Below are 23,729 nucleotides of genomic sequence, written 5' to 3'. Positions count from 1 at the left end.
TGCTCACCGCTGTGGGCCACACTTTCTCACCAAAACCTACACTGCACGGAGGGTTCTGAGAACTGTGGGCTTGTGCTGTGAGCAACATTGCCAGTCCCTCGCCATGGCCTCCTGCATTTCCTTCCAGATAGGCTTCTGCTCCCCACCCCCACACGGGAGCTGTACCGCTGGAACTCTGTGTGGCCGAGTCAGCCATGCTTTCTCCAAGCTATCCTGTCACCCTTGGTGGTTTCCGGTGCTGTCCCCTTCTCCCTCTGGAATCCAGTCTGCTCTGTTTGATCCTGGCTCCTCCTCCCCTCCATCTTTCACATAAACCAGCTGCTAGCCCATTTTATCCTGAGGGCTTGATACTTAGAGGGGAGTGAGCGGTGAGATAGGAAGCCATGTTGCAAATTTTTGAGAAATAGTTGAGGGACCTGGGCATGAGCAGGAAGTTAGAAGGAGGGAGGTGGGGGTGAAGACAGAGAGTGGGGGCATGTTCGTTAGTCATGATGGAGAGACATTAGTGAGGGCATGTTCGTTAGTCATGATGGAGAAACATTAGTGAGGGCATGTTCGTTAGTCATGATGGAGAGACATTAGTGAGGGCATGTTTGTTAGTCATGATGGAGCAACACGAGCACATTTCTTATTGATGAGAGAAAAGGGGGAAGTTTGAACATGATGAAATCCTAGAAAGAAGGAGAAGAGGGATTCTTTGAAAGCCAGAGGGAAAGACCATCGTGCCACTGGCTGCTAGCTTTTCTATTGTCCCAGGAGAGAAGAGAGAATAGATGATGCCCATCTGATGTACTGTGTTGGTATCGACTACTGGGGAGCAGCCTGGACAAGACAGAATAGTGGAGTGAACTATAGAGAAACAAAATTATTGTGAAAAACTGTAAGCAGAGATGTAGTTCATGAAGATTAGAGCCACTGGTCAGCTGCGTGATTATCCTGCATCTCCCATGGAGCAGTAGAATGCTGCACTTGAATTGAGTTAGGGTCATGTTGGGCAAGTAGAGGACAGTCCTGGAGGAAGCCATTGAGAATATTGACTACTAGAGAAAGTTTGACTAATTATCCACAGACCCTAAACAGTAGAAAAGGAAGTCAGAGAGGAAGGAAGATGAAGAGGGAAAGTTAAAAAGTCAAGAGAAAGCTGCCAGGGAAGTTGGAAAGCATACATAGTGGGGAAAGAGTGGTTGGTTTGAGAAATAAACATTTAGAAATCTTCAAAATAGCTCTAGAGCTATGGCTGAGTGCAGAGCTCCTGCCTAATGTGTGAGGCCCTGTGTTTTATCCCCAAGTCCACAAAATGAAAACTTGTGTGCGTACCACTGTACATTTTAGTAAACAGTAATTGATAGCTGCTTGTGTCCATTTCTGTTCATTCCTCAGTGTGTCAGTATGTAGCAGGCAGCACAGATCTCATTATGTTGCTTATACTGAATTACCCAATGATTTTTGCACTGTAGTAACCCCTATTGCAGCAGCTCTCAACCTGTGGGTTGTGAAAAGGTCACATACCAGATATTTACATTGCAATTCATAATAATAGCAAGATTACAGTTATGAAGTAGCAACAAAATAATTTTATGGTTGAGGTTACTATAGATGAGAACTGGATTAAAGGGTCGCAGTATTAGGAAGGTTGAGAACCACTGCCTCCCAGTTGGATCCCTCCCAATCACAGCACCAGAATAAACCTATGAGCTTAGAGGTAATACCTCCTACAGTTTTCATATTGGGAATTTGTAGGGATGTATGTGTTCTGAGTCAGCACAGTCAGTTCTCCTGTATTTGTGACCAGGAGGAAGCAGGGATAGATAAACTCTGGCACTCAAGCTCTCTCCAGTTTCCGTTATCTCAGCAGAGATTCCAGAGTCTGGTGCATTAACCAATAATGAAGTCTAGTCATCACAGATAGAAAAAAGTTGAGGAGGGATTAAACGGGGATTTTGCTTGCTTGTTGTAGTTTTCTGTTGAAATCTGTATTTCCAAGGAAGAAGGAAAGGCTCATCCGTACCTCACTGCTAATGTTAATAAAAATATGTAAAGAACAATTTAAGATACTGCATTTCACCCCATATAAAATCTGTCACAGTTTATAACATAACCAACAAAAGGTGGAATGCTCTTGAGATAGAAGAGAAATAATTTATTATGCATTAGAAAGAAAAGTATATTGTAAGTTTTGCTTATTCTGAATTTTTAAACTGAGCTACAGTCTCGATATCACACTTGCCTCAAGGATGTTCTGACCATAAGTTACAAGACACATTGTTGTAAGATCCCCATGGAAGAGAGATAACCCAGCCACCTTGGGAAATACTGTTCTCAGAATGCTGCTACTGAACAGACCATGTTTGAGTGTGGTTCCAACTTTAAAATATTTCTGAAAGTGTAGGAACTATTCACTTGTCGTTCCTAGTGGCCCTTAAAGATTCTTTATCAAACCTTTAAAGGTAGGCTTTAGAGACATTCCTGTTTGGGCTGGAGAGATGGTTGGTGGTTGAGAACACTGACTCCTCTTCCAGAGAACACAGGTTGGTTCAATTGCTGGCAGCCCCTGGCAGCTCACAACTGTCTGTAACCCATGTGTATGGTGCACTGATATACAGGCAGAACACCAATACACATAAATAAAAATTTCCCTGTTTATCATGCAGCTTTGAAACTGCCACTTAGAGCATTCGGTTTCCCATTCCGAGTAACAGATAGGCACTGAGCTGTTTTCCTGCGTGTGCCCTCAGATGTGTGTCTCTGGAAGTGCATTCTGAGGCCGCTGCAGGGGTGCTGCAGGGGTGCTGTTGCTTGTCCTGCATCTTGAGCACAAGCTGCTCTTTTTACCCTTTCTCAACTGTGCTTATTTAAACCTCTACTGAAGTCAGTGTTTCAGAAAAAGTCGCTGGGATTTTCCTTTCAAAAGTCATCTATGCTTAAAGGACATTTACCTGTGTTTAAAGACAAGAGAGGTCTCCTTTGGCGCCAAGCCCAGGACAATCTACACGTTGGCCTTTTTCCCCCTTTGCTCTATTCCTTTGAAATACAGAAAAACACTATTTTCCACCTTTTTTCAGGCTGCCAAGGGATGAAATGCTTTGATCCTCAAACTAACATTAGAGCACTTCTGCCAGGAGCAAGATATGGCAAACACATAGAATTTATTCTCCCTTCATGTAAACATTGAACAGCCTTCAGAAAGAAGTGTCCGAAGACTGACTACACGTCCTCACTCTGAGAGAACAGAACTGCTCTAAAATCAAGTAAATAGAGAGCATTTGAGTATTTACCTGTGAGGCTTTGAAATGATATGATATGTAGGATTTGTTTCAGAATAATCTAGTGAGAGGTGGGGATTAAAAGACAAAATAAGGCTCACAAATTGATAATTATTAGGTCTGGGTTTCGTTATATCATTATCTAATATAATAATATATAACTATCATTCAGTGTAATTTTATCTGTCATTGAGTTGTTCATGATAAAGTGTGTTCATTTGTAAATTGTGCTTCTGATCCAGAGACAACAGTTTTATTTAGTGACCAAATACAGAGCTTGCCCTAAAACTTCCTTAATTTGGAGCTTAGACATACCCAGTACCCATCTTTCAAGCCTCCCGGTTAAATATGGGCTCTCAGGCTCTGAATACTGCCTTGTGTCAGTCAGTTCCAGTCACTTTACCCATAGCCTCAGAGTCCTGAGTGTAACTCTCACATCATCGAGAACATGCACCATCCTCTCCACAAAACAAGTCAGTCATCCAGCATCCTCCATAGAAATCATGCAGTACCGCTCAAGTAGCCCAACTTCAGTCATGAATTATCCCTGAACCAGTCCCCTAGAACCACACTCCTGTGACCTGTTCACCAGCCAGGGTCATTCAGGAAGAGGCAATCTTAATTGAGAAAATGCTGCTATGGCAAGTCTGTGGAGCATTTTCTTTATTGATGTTGATAAGGGAGAACCCAGCTCACTGTGGGTGGTGGCACCCCTGAGTGATATAAGAAAACAGGCTGAGCAAGCCATAGGGAGCAGCAAGCCAGTAAGCAGCACCTGTCCATGGCTTCTGCTTCAGTTCCTGCCTCCAGGTTCCTGTCTCTGCTTCCTGCCCTGACTTCCTCACATGTGAGATTGTTATATAGAACTGTAAAGGAAAGTAAACCGTTCCCTCCCCAACCAAGTTGCTTTTGGTCACGACGTTTTATCACAGCAACAGAAACCTAACTACGATAGCATCTCTCCTTCAGCCTCATGGAAATGGAAGGAAAAGCAAGGCATCTCACCCAAACTGCATGTTTGAGAACAAAAAAGAATGGTTTCTCAAAGAGAAAGGAAGTTACTGCAACAAAGATTGAATAGTAACATTTTAACTAATACAATTTAGTTTCTATATCTCCAGAGTTGTACTATTGTAATTTTAAATTTCCCTCAATCAAGTGAGGTATTACCGGAAAACTGAGTCTAAATGGTACAACCTACAGATGAGATGCTAGTGAATTTCCGTTACTTGCTAAGCAGCATCTGTCAGTGTTGTCCAAGGAAGCAGAGCCCACAAGGAGACTTGCAGGTTTGTGTGACCTCTGTAAGCTGGAGACCCAAGAGCCAGGGTGGGATTCAGTCTCAGCCCAGAGTCTGGAGAGGCAGGAATTAAAGTCCCAGTCTCAGGGTAGAGGATGTCCAGCAGGTAAGGAAAGGGGAAGGCAGGCCCGAATTCTTCTTTCCTCAGCACTTGCTGGACAGACTAGGTGATGCCCAGACGTTGAGAGCTCAGTCTCCTCTACTGAGTCTACCAGCTCATAGGCTAACTTCAGCTGGAGAACCTCATAGATACACCCAAAAAAATGTCCAATCCTTGCCCAGTCAAACTGGCACATAAGATTCACTATCATGACCTCCTTGCTGGAGGTAAAACTTGAAGCATGGTGTCTTTCTTTTTAAACACTGGTTGTATTTCAACTTTTGTTATACAGTGCTTTCTACTATACCAGAGAGAGAGTAAAAAAACATTGATTTTTACAATGTTTGTAAAAAGTGAAAGGTGAAGTTTCAAGACTGGTTATTTCCATGGTTCTCTTATATTTTTGGTTGTGAGCCTAGCCTTTAATGGCTGAGCTATCCCTCCAGCCCTATTTCCATGGTTCTCATCTAAAATTTATCTCCTGACTTGTTCTTATTTTTCTCCTTCAGGGGTAATTTCATACACCGAGTATCTTTTCTTACTTACAATCCTCACAAGTAAGTATACTAGTTCTCTTTACAGCAGTCATGTGGCATTTGCATCCTGAACAAACAGGACTTGAAATGTGGTGTTTGTAGGTTAAAGTGATTACTGTACAGACATGACAACCTGAGTTGAAACCCCTAGCATTCAGAAAAAGCAGGCATGGGCGTGTGTACCTGTTGTCCCAGTGCTGGGAGTGGGGCTCACTGGCTAGCCAGTCTAGTACAATAGTGGGAAGAGCTCCAGCTTCAGTGAGAGCAGTAACCCAAGCTATCCACCTCAGCCTCTGACTTCCACACACACACACATGGGCAGACTCAAATGTACACACCACGTACACATGAACCTTAATCTCTACATCTACAAAATGACAATGTTAAGTTAGAGTGTGGCCAGACCATGGTGGCACATGCCTTTAATCCCAGCACTTGGGAGGCAGAGGCAGGCAGATCTTTGTGAGTTCGAGGCCAGCCTGGTCTACAGAGCAAGATCCAGGAAAGGCGCAAAGCTACACAGAGAAACCTGTCTCAAAAAAACAAAAAAAAAAAATTAGAGTGTGTTCTTCTACCCCACACACTATGGCACCCTGTAACTTTATGTTTCTGACACAGAACATTTACTGAACAGAAAAATCATGGTCAGTGTTGTCTAAGAGAAAGAAAAAAGTCATGGTTAGTATTCTCTAAGAAAGAAAGAGAAAAATCATAGTTAGCCTTCACGGAGGGGGGCGGGGATTTTGTGTTTTATTTTGGGAGGTTGGTTTTGTTTTGTGAAGAGTCTCACAGTGTGAACTGGCCTGGAACTCTCTTGAACTCAAAGAGATCCTCCTGCCTCTGCCTCCAGAATTAAAGGCATAGGCCACCATGTTTGGCCTCTTAGGGATGTTTTTAAAAAGCAACTTTATTTGACATTGAACAGGACTCTTGACCTTCAAAAGTATTCCAGTGGTGGAAACTAAGAAATGATTAAGGAGTTCTCGTATATGGATGAGACTGAGCAGACATTGTAACTAAGTGCAGAATACTTTACATTGATTCTAAAACAAAACACAACACTAGTGAAAGTTACAAAACCTGCTGCTCGTGGTTCATAATGCTGTGCCAATGTTAATATCTTAGTCTCGATAAGTGTGCTGTGGATATGTAAAGTGTTAACCCCTAGAGGAAGCTGGCTAAAGACTATGTGGGCATACATTATTGTAGTTGTCAAAAAGTGGCAAAATAAAAAGTTACAACTAGGAAGGGAAGTAAAAAAGGATAGTAATAATAACTGCTCTGAAAGTAGCAGGAGTGCTGTGAGAATACACGAAATACAGAGGTAAGATGGATCAACAAGTTCTCACGGTAATCTATTGCAGAGGGCGAGCAGGCCAGCCACAGCCCCCCTGGGAGATGTTGAGAGGCAGGAGCTTCAACTTCAAGTACTGCTTGAAAGAGAACCTTCTTGCCGGGCCGTGGTGGTGCATGCCTTTACTCCCAGCACTCGGGAGGCAGAGGCAGGCAGATCTTTGTGAGTTTGAGGCCAGCCTAGGCTACAGAGTAAGTTCCAGGAGAGCCAGGACTGTTTCACAGAGAAACCCTGTCTCAAAAAACCAAAAAAAGAAAAAGAAAAAGAACCTTCTTAGCCAGGTGGTGATGACACACTCCTTTGATCCTAGCACTTGAAGGCAGAGGCAGGCGGATCTCTGAGTTCAAGGCCAGCCTGGTCTACAGAGCAAGTTCCAGTACAGCCAGGGCTACACAGAGAAACCCTGTCTGAAAAAAAGGGAGAAAGAAAAAAGAAATAAGAAAAAAAATATGAAACATATCCTTCTTCTTTCTGTCTAGCTCTTGCTTATATACTTTTTGGTTATTTATTTCAAATTTGAAGTTTTTCTTAGCTACAAATGCTTAGCATTCTGCCAACAACTAAATAATTGTCCACTGTTCACTTCCTTGCAGAACCTCACACTGGCTTCCATGTTGCTTTTAAAATGCTGGATGCAGATGGCAATGAGATGATTGAAAGAAAGGAGTTTGTCAAGGTGAGCACATGCTTGATCGGGGTTGTCGGAACAGCTGGTGCTTGTGCAGTGATTGTGCATTTCCTTCCAAGTCAGAACGGTAGTCACCGTCTTATCAGACCATTGCATGTTAAAAACTGTTCTCTGATGGCTCAGCACTCGGGCTCTTGCAGAGGGCCTGGCTTCCATTCCCAGCACCCACGTGACAGGTTTTGACTGTCACTCCAGTTCCCGATCTGATGCCCTCTTCTGACCTCTGCAGGCACCAGACACACATGACACACAAACATGCACGCGGGCAAAACGCGCGCATTTGTGTGTGTGTGTATTGGGGAATATTATAAGGGCCACTCCACGTAGTTAAAAGGAAGATTTATTTAGTGGATGACTTACAAATGAAAGAATGGATAGGTCGCGGGGGTCTGGGGAAGGCGTTTAGCAATCCAGCGGTGTTCTCTGGAGCTCTGCACAATCAATCTCCACCATCCAGGGTCCAGGCGCAGAGAGCGCGCCCCGAGCGAGCGCTTGCCCATCCAGCTCTCAGGTTTCCAGCACCTCCCCTCGCCCCGCCTCGTAGGCGTGACAGTTGCCAGAGTCTCAATGGGGGTTGGAGCTTCCAGATCCAAGCTGGAATGACTACCCACTACATCTCCCCCTTTTTGTCTAAATAAGAAGGTTCTAAACTAATACAAGACTATATACAAAGGAATGGTTATCAAATATTGTCCAGAAATAATGAGGGATAATGACCTAGATAAGATGTAACTACAACCAATGCAAACAATATCAAGCAAGAAACACATTCTAAAATCCAGAGAAGTATAGAGCATAGGTAAACGGCATGTTATAAAGATCATTCAAAGGTGTCCTATCCTAAAGAACCTGAATCTAATACTTAATATGTTCTATCTAAGATATTATATATACTAAGTTGTAACTATAACTGCTAGTCTTCAATCCCATCAAAGACCTGAGAAGGAACATAATGGTACTTGAGAAATGGTAGACGGATGCAAGCAACTTCGGGAGTCTTGCAAGAGTAGACCAAGACAGCTGGCAGCCTGGACAGTCACCTAATGTTTCTCAGCGTTGTTGGTGCATTCAAATTGGCTACAGGCCTAGAGTATCTGACAGACCATTTTCAGAAGCAGGATTTCTGAAAGACCATCTTACCCTGTCTTGGCAGAGTACAGTGGTCGCTTTCCTTGTGTCCCGCTTGTCCAGAAAGGACAGCATTGCATTTGTACTGTCAGCCATCAAGGCAAGGGCAGTTCTTTGCCCCGTAGGCCATTTTGTGCCAAAAAGACAAACTTCCAAATGGAAATGTCTTAGAAGCCCAACATTCTCTCGGGATCAATTGGTGCAGCCAGGAGCAATTGTGCCTCACGTCAACAGAATTCTAAGTTATTTAAATGCCATATTCTCTAAGTCTATGAAGTGTTTGAAGATTACCTGTCCATCTGACCTATGTATCTGTAAATCTGGATAACCTAACTAACGTAACTATAGAGATGACAGGCATAGGCGACCATAAATCTATAAATCTTATCTACCGAAATAACCTAAGGACTAAGGCTTCACGTAAATAAGGTAAACAGTCTATAAGCAAATGTATGGTGAAGAACGATGACTTCAAAATTGTGACAATACACAAGATATTTATAACAGAGGTAGGAATATATAGTGCGATATGCAATATGACAATAATCTTAAATATATATCAATATACCAAATATCCTAACAGAAGTAGAACATATATAAAGTATGACAGATATAAATTTACATTTGTATCAATATAAAAATGTTACAAATAAGAGTAGAAATATATGTACATTATAACAAATATAGTTCTGTATTTGTATCAATATACAAATTATCTTAAACAGGAGTATAAAAATAGTTTACATTTGTATCAACATATAAGAATCTATAACAGTACAAATTACAGTGCAAATTGTCTAAGGTTGCTATTTTACCAAGTTTGTTTACTAGTATATACAATGATTTACCATCATATCTTATACCTATCCGTTCCATTTCTTCCGCCCCCCCCCCCTTTTTTTTTTTACAATACTGAGTTAATATTTTTTTCCACCCCCAACCCTACAACCGTCATCCATAACCCTGAGAATTATGAAACCTAAGGGAGAAGGGGCGTCGTTTTCTAAGAATTGTTTCCTGCCGTTTAGGGGGTGATGTTATCTCTGTTGGGTACTGTGAGAAAGCTCAGATAGTTAAATCTCAGTTAGACTAACTGTAGGTTCTGCAGCAAGTTTTAGAGTAATGGGTAAGATTGTCTGAAATTCTGGCAAGAAGTGTAGTATGATGATGATTACCATGGCATCATTCTGGATTGGGTAGAGTTGTTGTTGTTGGGGCCCCATCTTCCTTCTGGTGACTTCTGAGATTGCTATTGGAAAAACTTATTTGTTATCAAAAATGGGAGGTTTGGATTTAAAGAGGACATAGCATGTAAGAAAGGATTCTGAGAAATCAAGAGTAAGCATGGAGAGAATTAGAATTTAGAAGACAATGGTCCCTTTTATTGGTTTCCTTCTGTCTCACACCAGAGGGCTCTTCTGATATGGGACTGAAGAATCTCTTAAACTTTTCTTTTAGCAATATGCTTGGGTTTAGAGAAGGAGTGAGCCAATTCCATCTCCAAAGCCAGCTTGGCTATAATTGAATTGGAACCACAACTTTTCTAGATTGATAGAGAGAAAGATGTTAGACAGTGAGATTTTACCATGTGTAGATAGATTGGTACCAATAGATTCTTCCTTTCTGCTGTAAAGATCCGGATATCCAAGGCCTTATGAGTTTTGGAAGATGGGTATTTCCATTATCCTGGAAAGACAAAAACAGAACCCTACCCCACCCTTTGATTGTTAAATTTTTCTTACAACTTGTAGAGATGTCACATTGGTGGATGATCTTTTACTTCTCTTCATCAAGGGGTTTTTCCTGTTCGAATCGGATTTTTATTAATTTTGTTGGTATCCATAGCTTTTCTTCTCCTGCAGAAACAAAGGCAAAACCCCTTCCCCAACGTAGAACATATCCAGGTTTCCATTCTGAGGTCAGCACATCCTTGAAATAAACTGGTTGGTTTAGCTCAGGAGTTTTGTCTGTCGTCCAATGTCTCTCCGCAGCTGTTGTTCCTTTCTCATTAGCATTGAGAAAATTCAAGGTTAATAAAGCACTATGCAGTCTATTTCTAGGAGTCATTGTTACCTGTTGCTGTTTATTTAGCATATCCTTTAAAGTTCGATTGGATCTCTCTATGACTGCTTGGCCTGTGGGATTATGTGGTATACCTGTAACATGCTTTATATTGTAATAAGCAAAGAACTGTCTCATTTTATTGGAGACATATGCTGGGGCATTGTCTGTCTTAATTTGTACAGGTATTCCCATGATGGCCATAACTTCTAATAGGTGTGTAATCACAGAATCAGCCTTTTCAGAACTCATAGGAGTTGCCCATTGAAATCCTGAATAGGTGTCAATGGTATGATGTACATACTTTAAAACTAGATAGATGTAATTTCCTCAGTTATGATAAAAGATAAGTTAGCTATAAAACCTTAAACTCACAAATATAAGATAGATAAGACATCTTCTTTAATATTGTAACTATAATTCTTGCTCGGTAATTGTTTTGTTATATGTAATTTTACCATGTTAAAGTTAAAACCTTCCTTTTTAAAAAAAAGAAGAAAGGGGAAGTGCTGTGGATATTGCTCTATATCTAAATAAAACACTGATGGCCAGTTGCCAGGCAGGAAGTAGGTGGGACAAGGAGAGAGGAGAATTCTGGGAAGCGGAAGGCTGAGGGGAGAGACACTGGAGCCACCGCCAGGAGAAGAGCATGTAAAGACGCTGGTAAGCTACCAGCCACGTGGCAAGGTATAGATTTATAAAAATGGGTTAATTTAAGATATAAAAACAGTTAGCAAGAAGCCTGCCATGGCCATACAGTTTATAAGTGATATAAGCGTCTGAGTGATTATTTTATATGTGGATTGTGGGACTGCGGGGCTTGGGGAACCTGGAGAGAAGCCCTCCGGCAACATGTGTGTGTGTGTGTGTGTGTGTGTGTGTGTGTGTGTGTGTGTGTGTGTGTGTGAATATATATATATTAAAAACACTTTCTGAAATACAGTCTTGGAAAAATTGACAAGTGACTAGAGCATAAGGTTCTAAAAGGAGAAATGACCTTTGAGCATCTATAGTTTCAGGACTTTAGTACATAATTATACAGTAAAAAGGGCTTTATAGACCATATATATGCTTTAAAGAATACATGTTAGAGATGTGTTTGAAATTATTCTCATATCAAAAACAAATGATAGAAAAGGAAGCCTTTGTGAAGAATAATATCCCAAAAAATATGAATTAGCACAAGTTTTTTAGAAACTGGATACAGCTAATATTTGAAAGGCTGTAAGTAGAGCTAAGTATTTAATAATATTTTTTTTCTGTTTTTCTTTTTTCAGTTTTAAGATTGAGTGAGTGATTGATTGATTATGTAAATAGCATGTTTGCCTGAAGGCCAGAAGAGGGCACCAGATCTCTTTACAGATGGTTGTGAGCCACCATGTGGTTGCTGGGAATTGAACTCAGGACCTCTGGAAGAGCAGTCAGTGCTCTTAACCTCTGAGCCATCTCTCGCCCCTTAATAATATTTTTTCTGAGGACATAGTTCTGAACCTCCAAACAGTGAATTCCACTCTGTTTCCTAAAAGCTGGTGCTGATGTAAAAGAAATACCTCAGTGCAAACTGTTAAGTGTGCTCTGTCGTTAAATGCAGAGGGAGAAAATGTATATGGATACCTACATTTACGAATTTAGTAGATTATAGGCATCAGTGATAAACCAGTGAGGATATGTGAATGACAAATTATGTGTGTACATACATGACTGATTTGTGGCATTTTGATTTGTGGGGTTTTGTTCGGTTGGTTGATTGGTTGGTTGGGTTTAGAGGTTTGGGGTTTTGGTGGGTTGTTTTTTTGTTTTGTTTTGTTTTTTCCCCAAGAAAAGGTGTCTGTATGTAGCTCTAGCTGTCCTGAACTCACTCTGTAGACCAGGCTGGCCTTTGCCTCCCTAGTACTGGTGTTAAAGGTGTGGGCCACTATGCCCAGCTGAGGAGATGTAAAGCAAATAGCACTCTATTTATTTATTTGTGTGTGTGTGTGTGTGTGTGTGTGTGTGTGCTGCTAGAAACAAGATGATGCTCGGGTTGAAAAACAAAATTACCGTCTGCTTTTGAAGTTAAATACATGCGTAGCACATTACTTGAGAATTTTATTCCTAGATCTGTAGTCAAAGAAAAGAGAGTACATAGGTGAGTGTGGTAGCTCGAGCCTGCGACCCCAGTCTTTAGTAAATTTAGGAAGATTGCCATGAGTTCTAGGCCAACCAAGGCTATAGAGGAAATTCTAAACCAGCCTGGGCTACAGTGAGAGACCTGTCTCAAAAACACAAAATACCTAGCAAGTGAATCTCTGTAAGATGAAGGCCAGCCTCGTCTATATACCAAGTTCCAGGCCAGCTAAAGCTATGTAGTAAAACCTTGTCTCAAAAAATAGTAAAGATAGAAAGCGTATGTTCCCCCAGGACCTGAATATGAATACACATAGCAGCTTTATTCATAATAACCCCAATCCGGGAGCAACCAAAATGTTCGTCAAGTGACTAAACAAATAAATGTTTATGTAGTAGAATTCTACCCAGCAGCAAAAAGGGACATAGTATTAAGTAATCAACAATACGGATGAATTCAAATAAAAGAAAAAGTCCAAACTTCCAGTTCTGTGTGTATACAGTTCTTCATGTCTATACTCAAAGAAAGCAGGCCCCCGGTTGACTCAGCCAGGAAGGAGTAAGGGTCGATCGATTGCCTCCAAGAGGAGAGAAGAAATGCTGAACATACTTCGAGTCTTGATCACTGGTGCTTGCGTGGCTACGTAAGGTGTATTTTGTTCTGTGTAAATTACACCTCGTAAAATTTTTTGACACAGTTCCATACCATAACTTTGAAAATGGTTTGTTTTGTACAAGAAACTGTTGCAAAGTCTTGGAACAGAGGAAGAGCAGAAAAAGACTGAGATAGAGAATGAACTGTAAAAGAGTGGAGCCCCTCAAAAAGTAGGCTTGCCAGTGCTTCCCATCTGTAGGAATGACCCAGAGTAGACGTGTCCATCCTAGCAAGTGGGGAAACAAGGGCAGACGGTAGAAAGCTGAGGAGGCTGCAGCGTGGCTGGCGGCTCCCCGGGTTAAAGTGCAGACACCACGTTACCAGAAGTGACCAGGAGTGGCTCTTCTGTTCATTTTAAAAGTTTGATAAATGGGGGCGGTGCATGTCACTTTTTAGAAATTAAGGCCCTAGGCTAGGGAGATGGTTCTGTGCCTGAGAGTACTGGCTGCACAAGCCTGAGGACCTGGGTTCAGATCTCCAGCACCCATATACGGCCATGCATGTCTGTGACACCAGTGTTGGGGGATGAAGCTAGGTGGATCCTGGGAACTCTCTGGCCAGCCAGGCTAACAGAAACCAGAGAGAGACTCTGTCTCTAGGGAATAGGACAGAGTGACAGAAAAGGACATCCATCATGGTGCTCTGGCCTCTGTACAAACACAGGCACACAGACATACCTGCAAATATACATGCATATACCACATACACCTGCCACAGTAAATAAACAAAAATACCTCTGTAACAAACACATGATTAACTTAAATGTCTGATCTAGAATGAAGGCTTTTTAGTTGGATAGACTAATTGACACTCCTTGTTACTTTTCTTGCCTAGATCTAGGTGGATGTATGTATGTAGTCTCTGCAGCTGCCAGTGTCCTTTGCTTTGAAGTGCAGCTAAGAGCACTCAGGAGGCTAAGGCCAAAAGATCACGAAGTTCACACCAGCACAAGCAAGACCCTGTCCAGAAAAAAATGTTTCACTGTAAAGTGCAGCAAATATGTAAAGGCACTTGGCAAAGCAATCTAAATAAGGAATCCTTATAGATTTTTATGATTTTTTCCAGCCATTACAAGTCTACCCTTAGGAACTAGGAGCAGATTTATCAGCAGTATGCATTTATCACAGCTCAGAAGCCTTCTAGAAATACTTCTCCTCAGTCTCATTTCCAGTGGTGGAAGTAATTGGATTGCCAAGAGCAGTAAGCAGAGTCCTGGAGAATCCGGAAAGCCCAAGAGAAAGGCAGGAAATCTTGGAAAGAACGGAGGGGTATAGGGAATGTTTAACACCGTTCCTTCTAGTGGTCGAATGGACAGGCTGAGTGGAGACATCTGAGGTTTTGTGGGTCAGCAGAATTATTACAGAAACATTTCAAAAGAAGGTAGGTGGCCTGGATAGATAGCTCAGCGGTTGAGAGCTTTTTTTTTTTTTTTTTTGCTCTGGCAGAGGACCCAGGTTCAGCTCCCAGAACCTAATGGTAGCTCACAACCATCTGTAACTCCAGTTCCAAGGAATCCTATGCCCTCTTCTGACATTCACAGGCACCAGGCACACACATAGTACACATACATACATGCAGACAAAACATTCATACACATAAATAAAATCATTTAAAATTTTTTCAAGAGAGGTAGAGACTGGAAAATAAATAGGAAATGCAAAATTGCTATCAATAAATTTAGGAAAGTTCTTTGAGATTTTTTTTACTTGTGTATGTATACATATACACATGCATGGTATATATATGGAGCACACACATGCCATGGGGCATGTGTCATAGGACAGCTTACAGGAGTCAATTCTCTGCCTCCACTGTGGCATCACCATCACAATTCCAGAGCCCAGAGTTATGTTGCACTTTAGTGATGTTTGGGGTGGGGGTGGGGGTTGACATGAGGCAAAAATCACAAAGCTGGTAGTCAGGCATGGAAGCTTGTCCGAAATCTTGTCAGCTACAGAAGATGCTAAGTACTCAAGATGACTTCCAGACAGTGGTGACTAATGGCAGAATACCCAAGGTTGATCTCTGACCTCCACGTGCACAGGCACCACATATAGAAAGAAAACAGAAAACTATTAGGACGCATCACTGATTGTTTGAAGGCTAAAGATACAAAGCCAACCTTAGATGCCTCTAGTGGGTTCTTAGTGCTGGCTATAGAAATGGAACTTGATAGATGGGAATTGATAGATGGGTCAGTTTCTGAAGAAAGATTTCAAGGAAGAAAACTCCATTTATATTAATTGTGTTAATTGTTTCACCTCCATGGTCCTTATTTTAATAAACCTAAGTATGTAGTATATATATACACACATACGTACATACACATCCATGCATACACACACACATACATACATACATACATATTCATATTCTTGAAAGAGCCAGGTGTGGGGTGCAGTGATAAGATACATCACTGTACTGTCTTGTGAAAGTGTCCTAACACACAATTGCCCCGGTTTGTAACTTCAGTACTTGTGAGCATTTGTGCTTTATTAACATCCAGATGAAAATGCCGTGTCAGGAAGCAGGGTGCTTACTTCTTCAGTCTGAGAACTGGTGAAAGATTCGCCATCTCCGTGAGTTGCTCTCTGTCAGGTGTGATAAACAGTGTGGACAGTGATCAAAGCCAGTGAGAGTTGATCCATGTAATCTTCACCTTGATAGATGGTGCATCTGCTTGTGGGCCGAGTGCCAGGGTCTTAAGCAGCTTCTCTAGACAGTAGATTAATGACCAGGCTATTCACCGGGGAAACGGCTCCTTAGGTGGTCCCTTCATTCCGAGCTGCTTTCATACTGGTGGAAAGGACTGTGCTCTTAATATAGGAGTGTTAGGAGTTGATCAAACTAAATGCACCTGCTAGAGTTGCTGCTAAATACATAGAAAAGCCTTTGGTAGAATTTATCCTCCTGGTTTTGTAATGATTCTCCCATTCCTGAATGTAAACTGTCTTGGAAGCAAAGAGGAGTAAAATTGACTCTGCCTAATTCATTTTCTGCCTGAAATTGAAAGTGTTGATCAACAGAGATTCAGAAATCCATTCAATATGTCCTCAGTCATTCAGAATATGTCTAGCAAAGGGGTACCTTGAGGGTCTTCCACAGCTAATTTACTCTAACTCTACCTCTCTGTTTCTGTGACCTGGCACCCCTGTGCCCAAATCCTTGTTCTTCCCTCTGCTTGGATGTCCTTGCCACACCACTCCAGGCACTTTCAGTCATGCAGGACCGCCTGGAGGAAGCTTCCTGCACCCCAGCAGTCTCTCCTGTCCCCGTTTCAATGTGTTATTCACAGTGCTCAGCACCTGCGATTGCTCTACTTGTCTGCTCTCTTCAGCTCATTAGAACAGAAGTTCAGTGACAGCACGGGAGCTTTCTGACCCTCACTGCTGTCTCCCCAGCCCCAGCAGTGCACTCCCACAGAGCAGGCACATGCGGCTGTGACGTGAGCCGGGTCCTATGCTACCATGTCAGTGTCTTAGGGGAAGAGAAGACCCTCTGGCCTGAGTGTCAGACTGAGATGTTGAGGGTCATACTCTCAAATGGAAATGTTAGTACAGAGCTGAATAATCCTATATAATCCTTTTTAAGTCACATTCTCTCTCTCTCTCTCTCTCTCTCTCTCTCTCTCTCTCTCACACACACACACACACACACACACACACACACACACACACACACACACACACGGCCTATGTGTGGAAGTCAGAGGACCACTTGTGAGAGTCGGTTCCCTCTTTCCCATGTGGGTCTGGGAATTGAAGTCAGGCTCCGCGGCTTGGCAGCGAGCACTTTCCCCCACCACAGTCTTCAGTGTTCAGAGGCCAGCAGAACCTCTTTCTGAGTCCAAACTCTAGTGTTTTAGGTAAAGCCCGACACGATAAAAATTATCTAGCACAAACCCTTGCGGGGTTTGTTCTAAAGTTCACACTGTTCTAATACGCCTCCTAAGAAACTCTTACTTTAATTACCTAATCACATAGTTTTTTGGTTTCTTCGTTTTGTAACTTTTTGAAGAAAGACTATATGAAGATTAAATTTAACTGTACTTAATGTTTCATAATGAAAACAAGTTTTAAGCTTTCTAGAAAATTTATAATTAGCCATTTTATTGATTACATCCATCTTAAAATGTTTATTTAAAATTCTTATTTATGGGCTGGAGAGATGACTCAGAGGTTAAGAGCACTAGCTACTCTTGCAAAGGCCCCGGTCAGTTCCCAGCACCCACTGACAGCTCACAACTGTCTGTAACTCTAGCTTAGGGCATCTAGCACCCTCTTCCGGGCTCTGTATGTGGCAGCAGTGCATGTAGTGTGCACTCATATATATGTTTAGGCCAAACATCCATGTGTGGTTTTTTCAATTTTACTTATTTACACAATAACTTTTTAGAGATTTATTTATTTCTGTTTTATGCGTATGGGTGTTCTGTCTGCATATTTTCTGTGCACCACATGCATGCAGTGCCCATGAAGGCCAGAAGAGAGCACCAGATTCCTTAGAACCTTGTGGGTGCTCAGAACCAAATCCAGATCCTCACTGCAGTTCTCAACCTAGGGGCTGCATATCCTGCGTATCAGATGTTTACACTACAATCCATAACAGTAGCAAAATGATAGTTGTGAAGTAGCAACACAATAATTGTATGGTTGGAGGTCACCACAACAGGAACTGTATTAAAGGGTCACACGCAGCATTGGGAAGGTTGAGAAGCACTGCTCTTGTAGAATCTACAAGAACCACAAGTGTTCTTAACGCTGAACCATCTCTGGCCCCTTATGTAACAAATTTCATATTAATAAATAATCTAGAAAGGAAGGATACATTAACAGTACTTTGAATCAAAGGAGACAGTGTCACAGATGCTACTGATAGCCAAGTGCAGAAATGGAGTGTTGTGGCAGCCAATTCATATGTGCTCAGAGAAATGGACTCATGTCTTAAACACAACTAACAAGACAAGGTCTCTAAATATGAACAACTCTCTATCAGAAGCCTAGAAATCACTGTCCCAGAATCTTCCCACAAAGAGGCGTTGAAGAGCAGAGGGGTTCACTGGGATTAAGAAGGCGGTGATGCCAAACTTCTACAAGCCCTCCAGAAACACAAGACAAAGGAAAGAAGCCCAGGATGTAGGAAAAGGCCTGCCAAGAAGTTATTTCTACTCCTGTCCTCACGAACCAAAATACAGAATTCTGCACTTCCCCAGAAAAAGCAAACCAGTTGTCCCTGTGTGAAGTGCAGATGAGGTCCAGATAGAAACACTAGTGAGCTCGACAGGAAGAAATCAGTGGGTGCAGGCCACCACCCTGACAGAGTGATAGCAGAGAGGCCATGTATGCATATGCTGTCTGTTTCTTTGTTGACCTTTGGCCTTTTGAGACAGCTCTTATGTAACACCCAGGCTGGCCATACTTCTGATCCTCCTACCTCCACCTCTAAGTTCTGCAGGTCTGTGCAGGCACCATCATGCCCAGCTAATCATATCAGTATACACAAGGCACTTAACCAAATGAATCATTGTGAAAAGTCAGTGACGTAGGAAAACAGTGTCTTCATTCTGATAAAGAGCATTTACCAAATCTTACAGGGTCTGGGGGATAGCTCAGTAGCTCACATGCTAAATTGCATCAGATCCTGAGTTCGGTCCCCAGCACCAAGAAACTAAAAGCAAACCCAGCATGTTGCTTGAAGGGTGATAAATCCTGGATGTCTTCCACACCGCATCAGGAGCAAGGCAGAGAAGTTTGTTTTTAACTCTTACGTTCAACATTTTGATAGACATTCCAGTGATAGCAGCCATTCAAGAAGAAAAAAATAAAACAGAGGTGAAAAGGTTGGAATGGAATGAGTCAAATGTGGCTTCTCTCCAGCTGACACGAGGAACTAACAACAGACGTACAGCCCACTCGAACAAGTGCGTTTAAAATGAACCAGTGTGCAGAAGTGAAATCTGTTCCTAGGGTAGAAATGTTTGGAAAGTAAAGCTACAGTCAGCTCCACTTAGGACAATATGAACTAACAGAACGTAGTTACAAGTAAGTTAACAGAAAACTTGCACTGAAACTTCAAGTGTTGCTTCAGTGACCTGGAAAGATGACTCAGCCCCAGGAGCACTTGTGGCTCTTGCAGAGGACCCAGGTTCAGCTTGCAACACTCACGTAATGGCTCACAACAATCCATAACTCCAGTTCCAGAGGATCCAGTCCCTCCTTCTGACCTCCATGGGCACCAGGCAGCTACGTGGTACACACACACACATACAGACAAAACTCTCCGAAAGTAAGTCAGTCTTCAAGCAAAGAAAGTGCTGCCCAGTTGCTGGTGTGAACATCGGAGGCGAAAGTAAGCAGAGCTGTGCCTCCCCGAGCTTGTCGGATGAATCAACTTCCCAAGCAAACAAAAAGCAGGTGTTTTTATAGACGTTGGCAAAGTGCTTTTGAAACATGTGAGTTACCTAGCATGAACAAAGCTCTGGGTTCTCATCCCCAGGTCTGCAATAGAAGGCTTAGTTTAAAAAGTTAAAAATAACTAAGCTGGACGGTGAGTTCGAGGCCAGCCTGGTCTACAGAGCAAGTTCCAGGATAGGTTCCAAAGCTATACAGAGAAACCTTGTCTCGAAAAAAAAAAAAAAAAAAAAATAGGCTGAAGAGATGGCTCAGTGGTTAAGAGCATTGGCAGCTCTTCAAAAGGTCCTGAGTTCGATTCCCAGCAACCACATGCCACCCTCTTCTGGCATGCAGGTGTACGTGCAGATAGAGCTCCATATGCATAAAATAAATAACTCTTAATAAATTGTTATTTAAAAATATAAATAAATAAATAAAGTAAGAAGAATTAAGTGTACATGTCAAAATAGAAGGCTGAGACATGAGTCTTGAGAAACAGAAGCAAAGCTGGCTGAGGCAGCAGCTGACAGACTCAGACAGGGCTCTGTGGCTCTGCGGTACTGACGTGGAGGTCAGTCAGTAGAAAATGACAAAGCTCATACTTTGTGCTCACTTGGTTTTCAGTAAAGGCACCAAGTCAGTAAATAGGGAAAGAATTTTTTAATTGACAAATTGTGCTAGAATAATTGATATATGAAAGGAAAATTAGCCATACACAAAAATAAACTTCTGGATTGACAGAACCAGAGCTATGAGTTGGCCCACCCCATCCATAATCTGCAGGAGCACATGAAGGAGCCAGTCCTGCAGACCCAAAGCTTCAGGATCTCCATGACACAGGACAACAGGATATCCAAGAGGAGTCCCTGTGAGGGACCAGCATCAATAGGGTGGCAGAAATCAGAGGCCTGGAACCAGACCAATGACTTTGCAATGAACACTTGCAAGTAAAGATATATGGACAAGGGGTTTACTTCATGACTCACTGTGTCACACTGCAGCTTCCATGACAAGATATTTTTTTTCTTAAATTTTATTTTATTTGGGATGGGGGGTTGCAAGGGCAGAAGGCAGATTCAAAGGGACAGGTAAATGAATGGGATCAAGATGCATGATGTGAAATAGACAAAGAATATATAAAAAGAAAATAAAAAATAAAACCTCTGGTTTGAAAGTATCATCAAATATCTTCAGAATCTAGGGGAGGCCGAGTAATTTGGCTTGGTGTGGTGTGTTATGGTTCTTGTATTTTTGTTTACAGTTTGGGGAAATGCAGCCCCAAGGTCTCTCACATATTAGGTAAATGCTCTACCACTGAACTTCATCCCCAGCCCTAGGCAGTCTCAGGGCACTGAAGGCAGCATCCACAAAAGACAGCCATGATGACGTGTCTTCACCACAGTGAAAAATTTCTGCTGGAAAACACCAAGGGTAAATGACTGTGGCCAGACATGAGTACATACTTGTAATACTGATGTTTTAGAGGCTGAGGCAAGAGGATCTCAAGTCCAAGGCCAGCCTAGACTACATGGTGAGAAAATAGACATGGTAGAGATTGGGATAGAATATATATATATTGAAGTTTATAGCTTAGTAAATTTTGTTTTGTTTTTCGGGACAGGGTTTCTCTGTGTAGTCCAGGCTGTCCTGGATCTCGCCCTGTAGACTAGGCTGGCCTTGAACTCACTGAGACCCACCTGCCTCTGCCTCCTGAGTGCTGAGATAAAAGTCGTGCACCAGCACCACCCGGCTTTAGTAATTCTTTTTTTAATGGCAAGACTATAATAGACATTTTACAAGAAAAAAGTACATGGATGAGAGATAAGCATGTGGAAATGTAAGTGTTCCTTACATTAAGGAAATGCAAGCCATGGTGACACATACCTCACCCCAAGAGAATAGCTGAAATTAAAGAGGTCCATGACAGCAAATGTGGGGAGGGTGGAAGAACTTCAATTCATTGGCCCAGCTTGGTGGCGCACGCCTTTAATCCCAGCACTTGGGAGGCAGAGTCAGGCAGATATCTGTGAGTTCGAGGCCAGCCTGGTCTACAAAGAGTTTCAGGACAGCCAAGACTACACATAGAAACCCTGTCTCAGGGGGAAAAAAAAAGAGGGAGGAAGGAGAAAGAGGAGGAGGAAGAAAGAACTTCATTTAATGGCTGGGCACACATGCCTTTAATCCCACACTTGGGAGGCAGAGGCAGGTGTGTTGCCGGAGGGCTTCTCTCCAGGTTCCCCAAGCCCCGCAGTCCCACAATCCACATATAAAATAATCACTCAGACGCTTATATCACTTATAAACTGTATGGCCGTGGCAGGCTTCTTGCTAACTGTTCTTTTATCTTAAATTAACCTATTTTTATAAATCTATACCTTGCCACGTGGCTGGTGGCTTCCCAGCGTCTTCACATGCTGCTTCTCCTGGCGGTGGCTGCAGTCTCTCTCCTCCTTCTTCCTGTTTCCCCAATTCTCCTCTCTCTTTGTCCCGCCTATACTTCCTGCCTGGTCACTGGCCATCAGAGTTTTATTTATATAGAGTGATATCCACAGCACTTCCCCTTTCTTCTTTTTTTTAAAAAGGAAGGTTTTAACTTTAACATGGTAAAATTACATATAACAAAACAATTACCGAGCAAGAATTATAGTTACAATATTAAAGAAGATGTCTTATCTATCTTATATTTGTGAGTTTAAGGTTTTATATCTAACTTATCTTTTATCATAACTGAGGAAATTACAACTATCTAGTTTTCAACCACATCAAAGACCTGAGAAGGAAGATAATGGTACCTGAGAAATGGTAGATGGATGCAAGCAACTTTCGGGAATCTTGCAAGATTAGACCAAGACAGCTGGCAGCCTGGACAGTCACCTAATGTTTCTCAGCATTATTGGTGCATTCAAATTGGCTACAGGCCTAGAGTATCTGACAGACCATTTTCAGAAGCAGGATTTCTGAAAGACCAAATTACCCTGTCTTGGCAGAGTACAGTGGTCGCTTTCCTTGTGTCCCGCTTGTCCAGAAAGGACAGCATTGTATTTGTACTGTCAGCCATCAAGGCAAGGGCAGTTCTTTGCCCAGTAGGCCATTTTGTGCCAAAAAGACAAACTTCCAAATGGAAATGTCTTAGAAGCCCAACATTCTCTCGGGATCAATTGGTGCAGACAGGAGCAATTGTGTCTCATGTCAACAGAATTTTAAGTTATTTAAATGCCATATTCTCTAGGTCTATGAAGTGTTTGAAGATTACTTATCTATCTGAAATATATCTATGTATACCTAGAAGACTTAACTAACATGGCTACAAATATGATTATCATAAATGACTAATTATTAATCTATTTTTAATTATCCATTACAATTTTAAATGAGTTACATAAACATAATACCTCAAACAATAGAAATATATATATAGTATAACAAAATTAACTTAAAGTTTGTATCAATAAACTAAAATTTATACCAATGTAAAACATTTTAAACATGAACTAAAATCTATACCAATGTAAGACATTTCAAACAAGTTTTCTTTAAAAGCAGGTTCATTAATCTACCCTTTTATCTCATCATCTCCACATTCTCCTATATATCTATATCATATCCCCTTTTCTTTTTTAGAAAGAGATCACATTTATAATCAACCTGTTTTAAATAAAAATAATGTTTTTTCTCTGTCCCACATCAGAGGGCTCTTCTGATTTGGGACACAAGAATCTCTTAACCATTTTTTTTTTAAAGCAATATGTCTGGGTTTAGAGGGGGAGTGAGCCAATTCTACCTCTAAAGCCAGCTTGGTATATTTGGGAATTTGGGCGTAGCATCTCTTACTACTTCCTGCTGGAGGGGGGCGCTGTATCTTATGGGGACGCAAAAGAAAATTTTAGGCCTATGGGGTAGTCCTTGAGGCTGTATTGTGGGAGCCAGTTGCCTTGAAACCGTTCTGGATGTTGGATCATCTGGGCCATGGTGTCATCGGATATCTTTCAGGGGGTCTTGGCTGGTCAAACCTGATGTATATTAATATGGAACAAATCCATAGCCTCTGGCTTTCTGTGGAAACAAAAGCAGAACCTCTTTTCCAAAGCAACATGTCCTTAAATCCAAATTTTGAAGTCAAGTTACCTTTAAAATATACATATTGGT

At 41.8% G+C, this 23,729-nt stretch overlaps 1 protein-coding gene across 1 annotated transcript in view; it reads left to right on the top strand.

Annotated features, from left to right (window-relative positions):
* Window positions 1-23,729, top strand: part of Micu2 (mitochondrial calcium uptake 2) — a 91,675-nt gene that overhangs the window by 48,527 nt on the left and 19,419 nt on the right. Inside the window, exons 5-6 of the mRNA XM_006988448.4 lie at window positions 5,173-5,220; window positions 7,147-7,229. Coding sequence (XP_006988510.3) covers window positions 5,173-5,220; window positions 7,147-7,229 — 131 coding nt within the window. The remainder of the gene's footprint in view (window positions 1-5,172; window positions 5,221-7,146; window positions 7,230-23,729) is intronic.

Source organism: Peromyscus maniculatus, chromosome 9 (assembly GCF_049852395.1).
Source record: "Peromyscus maniculatus bairdii isolate BWxNUB_F1_BW_parent chromosome 9, HU_Pman_BW_mat_3.1, whole genome shotgun sequence".
NCBI lineage: Eukaryota > Metazoa > Chordata > Mammalia > Rodentia > Cricetidae > Peromyscus > Peromyscus maniculatus.
The sequence above is the reverse complement of the archived record's forward strand: the minus strand, read 5'-3'. Positions and strand labels throughout refer to the sequence as shown.